Raw genomic sequence first — 9,006 nt, forward strand, 5'->3', positions numbered from 1 at the left:
ATTTCGCCGCCTCCAAGAATATGGCCATTCGCAGCACCTACTTCCAACACAGGCTCCCGTATCGGTACACCTGGAGATCACCACTGCAGACAGAATCACAAATCGACCACGTTCTGATTGATGGACGGCACTTCTCCGACATTATCGACGTCAGGACATATCGTGGCGCTAACATCGACTCTGACCACTATCTGGTGATGATTAAACTGCGCCCAAAACTATCCGTCATCAACAATGTTCGGTACCGACGACCGCCGCGGTACGACCTAGAGCGACTGAAGCAACCTGATGTCGCCACTGCATACGCGCAGCATCTCGAGGCAGCGTTGCCGGAAGAGGGTGAGCTCGATGGGGGCCCTCTTGAGGACTGCTGGAATACAGTCAAAACATCCATTAACGGCGCAGCGGAGAACAACGTCGGGTATATGGGACGAAGTCAACGGAACGATTGGTTCGACAAAGAGTGCAGACAGATTCTGAAGGAGAAGGACGCAGCGCGGCCGGCAGAACGTGGAACGTTATAGACGGAAGCGGAGACAGCAGACCCTCCTTTTCAGGAGAAGAAACACCGCCTGGAAGAAGCGGAGTGCGAGGAGATGGAACAGCTGTGCCGTTCTCAAGAAACGCGCAAGTTATATCAGAAGCTCAACGCATCCCGCAAAGGCCACGTGCCGCGTGCCGGGATAAGGATGGGAGCATCTTGACGGACGAACGTGTGGTGATCGAAAGGTGGAAGCAGCACTACGAGGAACATCTGAATGGCGCTGAGAGTACAGGTAGTGAAAGTCAAGGCAACGGAGGAGATGACTATGTCAGTTCAGCGGACGATGGAAGCCAACCAGCCCCCACCTTGAGGGAAGTTAAGGATGCCATTCAACAGCTAAAGACCAATAAAGCAGCTGGTAAGGATGGTATCGGAGCTGAGCTCATCAAGATGGGCCCGGAAAAGCTGGCCACTTGCCTGCACAAACTGATAGTCAGAATCTGGGAAACCGAACAGCTACCGGAGGAGTGGAAGGAAGGGTTATATGCCCCATCTACAAGAAAGGCGACAAACTGGAGTGTGAGAACTTTCGAGCGATCACCATCCTTAATGCCGCCTACAAAGTGATATCGCAGATCATCTTCCGTCGTCTGTTACCATTAGTGAATGAGTTCGTTGAAAGATATCAAGCCGGTTTCATGGACGGCCGCTCGATAATGGACCAGATCTTTATTGTACGGCAAATCCTCCAAAAATGCCGTGAATACCAGGTCCCAATGCACCATCTGTTCATTGATTTCAAGGCGGCATACTACAGTATAGACCACGTAGAGCAGCGGTTCTCAACCTGGGGTACATGTACCCCTGGGGGTACCTTCGCTGGCCTCAGGGGGTACCTCGGACAATAATGCGTAATGGCGGATGTATTACAATTCCAATAACCACTTATCGATAATTGTGAAATTTTTTATTCCAAAACTTTATATTGTACATAATATGCATTGCGATCAGTGAATCAGCACCTATTAAATCCTGCCACTACAAACAGCACAGTGTATTAAAGACTGTGAGACAAAACGTAAAGTGATTAAAATCTAGAACCTAGATTGCTCGGAGCTAAATAGCTCCGTTGCAAGATGGTCGGAAGCCTCCTTTCAAAAGGTTCAGAAGCCTCCTTTCAAGAGGCTCATGCCTCCTTTCAAGATGCTCGGAAGCCTCCTTTCAAGAGGCTCGGAAGCCTCCTTTCAAGAGGCTCGGAAGCCTCCTTTCAAGAGGCTCGGAAGCCTCCTTTCAAGAGGCTCGGAAGCCTCCTTTCAAGAGGCTCGGAAGCCTCCTTTCAAGAGGCTCAGGCCTCCTTTCAAGAGGCTCAGAAGCCTCCTTTCAAGAGGCTCAGAAGCCTCCTTCCAAGAGGCTCAAGCCTCCTTCCAAGAGGCTCAGAAGCCTCCTTTCAAGAGGCTCAGAAGCCTCCTTCCAAGAGGCTCAGAAGCCTCCTTCCAAGAGGCTCAGGAAGCCTCCTTCCAAGAGGCTCAGAAGCCTCCTTCCAAGAGGCTCAGAAGCCTCCTTCCAAGAGGCTCAAGCCTCCTTCCAAGAGGCTCGAGCCTCCTTCCAAGAGGCTCAAGCCTCCTTCCAAGAGGCTCAGAAGCCTGCTTCCGAAAGGCTCAGAAGCCTGCTTCCGAGAGGCTCAGAAGCCTGCTTCCGAAAGGCTCAGAAGCCTCCTTTCAAGAGGCTCAGAAGCCTCCTTTCAAGAGGCTCAGAGCCTCCTTTCAAGAGGCTCAGAAGCCTCCTTTCAAGAGGCTCAAGCCTCCTTTCAAGAGGCTCAGCCCTCCTTTCAAGAGGCTCAGGCCTCCTTTCAAGAGGCTCAAGCCTCCTTTCAAGAGCTCAAGCCTCCTTTCAAGAGGCTCAGAAGCCTCCTTTCAAGAGGCTCAGAAGCCTCCTTTCAAGAGGCTCAGAAGCCTCCTTTCAAGAGAGCTCAGAAGCCTCCTTTCAAGAGGCTCAGGCCTCCTTTCAAGAGGCTCAGAAGCCTCCTTTCAAGAGGCTCAGAGCCTCCTTTCAAGAGGCTCAGAAGCCTCCTTTCAAGAGGCTCAGAAGCCTCCTTTCAAGAGGCTCAGAAGCCTCCTTTCAAGAGGCTCAGAGCCTCCTTTCAAGAGGCTCAAGCCTCCTTTCAAGAGGCTCAGAAGCCTCCTTTCAAGAGGCTCAGAAGCCTCCTTTCAAGAGGCTCAGGCCTCCTTTCAAGAGGCTCAGAAGCCTCCTTTCAAGAGGCTCAGAAGCCTCCTTTCAAGAGGCTCAGAGCCTCCTTTCAAGAGGCTCAGAAGCCTCCTTTCAAGAGGCTCAGAGCCTCCTTTCAAGAGAGCTCAGAAGCCTCCTTTCAAGAGGCTCGGAAGCCTCCTTTCAAGAGGCTCAGGCCTCCTTTCAAGAGGCTCAGAAGCCTCCTTTCAAGAGGCTCAGAAGCCTCCTTTCAAGAGGCTCAGAAGCCTCCTTTCAAGAGGCTCAGAAGCCTCCTTTCAAGAGGCTCAGAAGCCTCCTTTCAAGAGGCTCAGAGCCTCCTTTCAAGAGGCTCAGAAGCCTCCTTTCAAGAGGCTCAGAAGCCTCCTTTCAAGAGGCTCAGGAAGCCTCCTTTCAAGAGGCTCAGAAGCCTCCTTTCAAGAGGCTCAGAAGCCTCCTTCAAGAGGCTCAGAGCCTCCTTTCAAGAGGCTCAAGCCTCCTTTCAAGAGGCTCAGAAGCCTCCTTTCAAGAGGCTCAGAAGCCTCCTTCAAGAGGCTCAGAAGCCTCCTTTCAAGAGGCTCAGGAAGCCTCCTTTCAAGAGGCTCAGAAGCCTCCTTTCAAGAGGCTCAGAAGCCTCCTTTCAAGAGGCTCAGAAGCCTCCTTTCAAGAGGCTCAGAAGCCTCCTTTCAAGAGGCTCAGAGCCTCCTTTCAAGAGGCTCAGAAGCCTCCTTTCAAGAGGCCTCAGAAGCCTCCTTTCAAGAGGCTCAGAAGCCTCCTTTCAAGAGGCTCAGAGCCTCCTTTCAAGAGGTTCAGGCCTCCTTTCAAGAGGCTCAGAAGCCTCCTTTCAAGAGGCTCAGAAGCCTCCTTTCAAGAGGCTCAGAGCCTCCTTTCAAGAGGCTCAGGCCTCCTTTCAAGAGGCTCAGGAAGCCTCCTTTCAAGAGGCTCAGAAGCCTCCTTTCAAGAGGCTCAGAAGCCTCCTTTCAAGAGGCCTCAGAGCCTCCTTTCAAGAGGCTCAGAAGCCTCCTTTCAAGAGGCTCAGAAGCCTCCTTTCAAGAGGCTCAGCCTCCTTTCAAGAGGCTCAGAAGCATCCTTTCAAGAGGCCTCAGAAGCCTCCTTTCAAGAGGCTCAGAGCCTCCTTTCAAGAGGCTCAGCCTCATTTCAAGAGGCTCAGAGCCTCCTTTCAAGAGGCCTCAGAAGCCTCCCTTTCAAGAGGCTCAAGCCTCCTTTCAAGAGGCTCAGAAGCCTCCTTTCGAGAGGCTCAGAAGCCTCCTTTCGAGAGGCTCAGAAGCCTCCTTTCAAGAGGCTCAGGCCTCCTTTCAAGAGGCTCAGAAGCCTCCTTTCAAGAGGCTCAGAGCCTCCTTTCAAGAGGCCTCGGAAGCCTCCTTTCAAGAGGCTCGGAAGCCTGCTTTCAAGAGGCTCAGAAGCCTCCTTTCAAGAGGCTCAGAAGCCTCCTTTCAAGAGGCTCAGAAGCCTCCTTTCAAGAGGCTCAGAAGCCTCCTTCCAAGAGGCTCAGAAGCCTCCTTCCAAGAGGCTCAGAAGCCTCCTTCCAAGAGGCTCAGAAGCCTCCTTCCAAGAGGCTCAGAAGCCTCCTTTCAAGAGGCTCGGAAGCCTCCTTTCAAGAGGCTCGGAAGCCTCCTTTCAAGAGGCTCGGAAGCCTCCTTTCAAGAGGCTCGGAAGCCTCCTTTCAAGAGGCTCGGAAGCTTCCTTTCAAGTGGCTCGAAAGCCTTCTTTCAAGAGGAAGGAAAGCCTGCTTTCAACAGACTTGGCAAAATCCTCCAAGAGACTGCAAAATGCTCTGATGTTGCCTCTTTTCAAAAGGCTCGGAAGCAAAGTTTCAAGGCACACGGAGGCCTATTTTTAAAAGGCTCGGAAGCTTCAAAAAGTCCTCAGAGTATGTATTTATAAACTTTATTTGAATTGGAAAACTTCACGGAACAGCAAAAATTTCACAACTTTTTGGAGTGCCATATGTCCCGTTAGTATTCCGGTCCTTTTTTCATATTTATGCGTTATGCTTATTTTGCTTTACAGCGAAAAAAATAGGGGGTACCTCAATGAATGTAAAAGCTCGAAGGGGTACCTCTCAACAAAAAGGTTGAGAACCGCTGGCGTAGAGCTATGGAAAATTATGGACGAGAACAGCTTCCCTGGGAAGCTTACCAGACTGATCAAAGCAACGGTGGATGGTGTGCAAAACTGTGTGAAGATTTCGGGCGAACTCTTCAGTTCGTTCGAATCACGCCGGGGACTAAGACAAGGTGATGGACTTTCGTGCCTGTTGTCAACATTTCACTAGAGCCGGCGAGCCGGGTGTAACAGCTGGGGTACGGTTTTCAACAGGTCCAGTCAATTTATTTGCTTCGCGGATGACATGGACATTGTCGGCCGAACATTTCCAAAGGTGGCAGAACTGTACACCCGCCTGAAACGTGAAGCAACAAAAGTTGGACTGGTGGTGAATGCGTCAAAGACAAGACAAAGTACATGCTTGTGGGCGGAACCGAACGCGACAGGGCCCGCCTGGGAAGCAGTGTTACGATAGACGGGGATACCTTCGAGGTGGTCGAGGAATTCGTCTACCTCGGATGCTTGCCAACGGCTGACAACAACGTTAGTCGTGAAATACGAAGGCGCATCATCTGTGGAAGTCGGGCCTACTACGGGCTCCAGAAGAAACTGCGGTCGAAAAAGATTCGCCACCGCACCAAATGTGTCATGTACAAGACGCTAATATGACAATGCTCGAGGAGGACTTGCAAGCACTCGGAGTATTCGAGAGACGGGTGCTTAGGGCCATCTTTGGCGGTGTGCAAGAAGACGGTGTGTGGTGGCGAAGAATGAACGGCCAGCTCTACGGCGAACCCAGTATCCAGAAGGTAGCAAAAGCCGAAAGGGTACGATGGGCAGGGCATGTTGCAAGAATGTCGGAAAGCAACCCTGCAAATATGGTGTTCGCTTCCGATCCGGCAGGTACGAGACGACGTGGAGCGCAGCGAGCGAGATGGGCAGACGAGGTGCAAAACGACTTGGCGAGCGTGGGCGCATCCGAGGATGGAGAGATGCTGCCTCGAACCGTGCATTGTGGCGTCAAATTGTTGATTCAGTGTTATCTGTTTAGATGTTAACTAAATAAATGAATGCAATCCATAAGAGCTTAGCCATAATAAACAACGAGAATAATGGACGTTGGAATGATCTTATCTTATGACATACAAAGGTATGATTAAGACTAACGGCGCACCCAATTTAGGAGCTTGCATTTTATACTTCACCTGTTAAGAATGTATAAAACAAGAGTGGGATAATATTTGAAACGACGCAACTTATAATATATATTTATACTATATAATTATCTTTACATCACTGAAATAATTTCCTGTTCACCCATCTCCTGCTGCTCGGGTTCTAGTTACCATATCCAGGAGCCAGCACCGTGGACTCGGAACCGGGAAAACTCCTCCAGAAGCGCACTCCAGATCGCTTGATTTGAAAAGTTTTGTCATATTATATGGAAGCGTACTTGGTTGCGACGCGTTTCTTTGATATGCAAATTGCATCAACCAACAGTTCCTCCGGTCGGCACTGATGCTGCCAGGGAAATGGAGTTCGTCAGCCAGTAACAGTAGATTGCAATTTGGGCGAGCCGAAGCGTTGCGGATTGCGGGCGGATTCAAAACGCTGCAGGTTCTGGTTACATTGGCGTGATTGGAAATCTACGGCGAGAGAAATAGTTTTGATTGAGTTGGATAGGGATCGTATCGTATTCAGCGTATTTCGTTCTGATTGCGGTGCCGTCGGATTGTTGATCAAAATTCAACGTCGATGTGGAACGATTCAGTAGTTGTAACCGAATTCCAGAACAAGGCGGTTTAAATTTCCCTAAAGGGATTGAGATTCGTATTCAATCGCAGTGAGCATTCCATAATCATCAGTCATCACCATCCGTGCGTTAATTTACTTGTGGCTTCCGTTTTATGATCAGTACGCACGTACTATGGATTTGATTCTACTAACGCCTCCCCATAACAGGATTTTACCACTCCAAGGCTTCCGCCCTTTGATGGCTTAGCCGCATTACATTTTATTTTGGTAAAATGCGCGTCGAGGTGAATAATCCGCTGCGGAAATTTATTCGCCACCTCATAAAATTCATCATCGGGGAGGAAATTAGGTAGAACCTGCTGAAATTTTGTGGGATGAGAAGAAAGTGTCGGACGGTGAGCATATTATACAGGATGATTTAGGCGAAACATTAAGTTATCCAGAACACCTTCGGTAGCCATGTAAAGTCTGAAAAAGAAGTCATCATCTGTCGCAAAAAGTAATATGTATTCATGAAAAACCGCTATCTAGCTGCTATTAACCAAAACCTTACAACTTCATTACAACTCACAAAATTGTGTCATTCGCCGATTCTGACAATTTGCTGCTTATTTTTCGAACACGGAATGCCAAGATAATTGAAAGGTGCGCAGTGCCAGGCCAGTGTTATGCTTCATGACTGACACCTCCCCCTCCCTTCAAGGACGATGCCAGGTCGGCGCCAACAATTTCCATCAAAGAATTCAACTTTGCAGGCAAAAATACGTCACTAATTGGATTTTAAACTCCCCGCTTGGAAAACCTTTGTAGCCTTTTTTTTTTATTTTCAACAACTTTCAACGGTGGAAGTTGGAAACTCACCACAGGCAGGAAGGATAATTGTTCCAGAAATTCGTGAAATAAGGTTTACATATTTAATCGGCATGGGGCAGAAAACTTTTCGCTGTTCCACTGTAATTTGCTTTGTAATTGTGAGTTGTTTCGAAGGTGAAATAACACAAATTGTTAACGAAGCTAATGATATTAGGACTTTATTCACCCTGGATGATTCTACAGAAAACATCTTCGACAATGCTATCGACATCTATCAGAGCCTCGGTGAGGTTACTAGCGATGTTGGAAATGATTTCGGTCAAAGAGTTTTTGACGGATTGTTCCTGCCTAGTCTTCTGGGCCAAACCATTAATATTGAAAGTGAACTCGCACATGTCCAGCCCGGTCCAATCCAATTTACCTTCAGCATTCAGGCGGAAATCATCACGCCAGGGGCAATTCCACGGGTTCTCGGCAAAATTCACATTATGAATAGCAGGCAGTTGGTCCAGTAGATTATTGTCGATACGTTCCAACTTGTTGCTGGATACATCAAGTTCGTGTAGTTTGGAAATATTCCAGCGAGAGATATCAAGAGTATTGATGCTGTTGTTAGCAAAATTGAGAAACATCAGAGATGGTAATTCAACGGGTCCAGTAGAGAATACGACTTTTATGTTGTTATAGCTAAGACCCAAGATGGTCAGCTTATCCAAACCAGTGAATTCGTTCATATCCAGAAACGATAGATGATTGTTCGATAAATCAATTAGAGTGACGTTTGTCAACAGGTTCACACCGTTTGGAACACTAGCCAGTTCATTCTCTGGCAAAGCAGCTCAGTCAATTGATAAACTTCCGCCTTGTCGATTTGAAGTTCATTCAGTTGGCAACAGGACACTCAGAAGTACTTCAGTTCTGGTTTCAGAAAAGCACTTCTGATGTAACTGTTGACAATGTCCAACCGCTCCACATGTGTCATGCGATACAGAAGTCGAGCAGAAAGTGTCTCCAAGTGAGCAAACTGCAGTTGGATCGCTGAATTTTCCGGAAATTCAATCCTACAGGAGTGCGGTTCGGTAGATACGCTCGACACGATACAGTACGAATCGTCATCAGAAAAGTTCTCACAACCGTATCGAGCTCCCTGCGTTAGGGACAATAATGCAAGTAGCCTGAAATCGGAAAGATTGTCATAATTGTGCGTGCACTATACACGCCATTATTAACTCACAGAACATTGATGCGATGAAGGAATCCAGCCATGATTACTGCGGCAGAGCTTTTAATTTCAGCGAGAAAGCGTTCTCTTCCAATTAGAAGACGATTCAAACTGGCTTAACCGAAATGTGTGACTTGCTTTCAGCCTCGGCTGTCTTATCGCGGTTGATGCAACGCAGGGTGCCATTCTGATGAATGTAAAAGACTGTTTACCAATAATTTATAATCGCGCCAACCCTGTCCAGAAAGCAAAAGTACTCTTAGTTTCAATATACATATTGCAATAACGTAACTCGTACTTGAATTATTTTTTAAATTTTAGCAAAACAAAATTGCAATTAGTTTCACTATTTGTTGTGTATGATATGTTTTGAAATCTTACATCATAGATTATGATGGAAAGTAGTATGATTTCAATATATGTAGAATCCCATTTGCATCATTTCATCGTAAATATGAACTGT

General features: G+C 47.9%; 1 protein-coding gene across 1 annotated transcript; it reads right to left on the reverse strand.

Moving 5' to 3' along the window:
* Nucleotides 1-7,513: 7,513 nt before the first annotated feature.
* LOC134224230 (phospholipase A2 inhibitor beta-like) lies at nucleotides 7,514-8,713 on the reverse strand. The gene is given in 3 exon segments (XM_062703543.1): nucleotides 7,514-8,156; nucleotides 8,159-8,496; nucleotides 8,556-8,713. Coding segments are annotated over 3 exon segments (987 nt in total). The 5' UTR covers nucleotides 8,588-8,713; the 3' UTR covers nucleotides 7,514-7,539.
* Nucleotides 8,714-9,006: the final 293 nt, after the last annotated feature.

The sequence above is a fragment of the Armigeres subalbatus genome, chromosome 3, assembly GCF_024139115.2.
Source record: "Armigeres subalbatus isolate Guangzhou_Male chromosome 3, GZ_Asu_2, whole genome shotgun sequence".
Lineage (NCBI taxonomy): Eukaryota > Metazoa > Arthropoda > Insecta > Diptera > Culicidae > Armigeres > Armigeres subalbatus.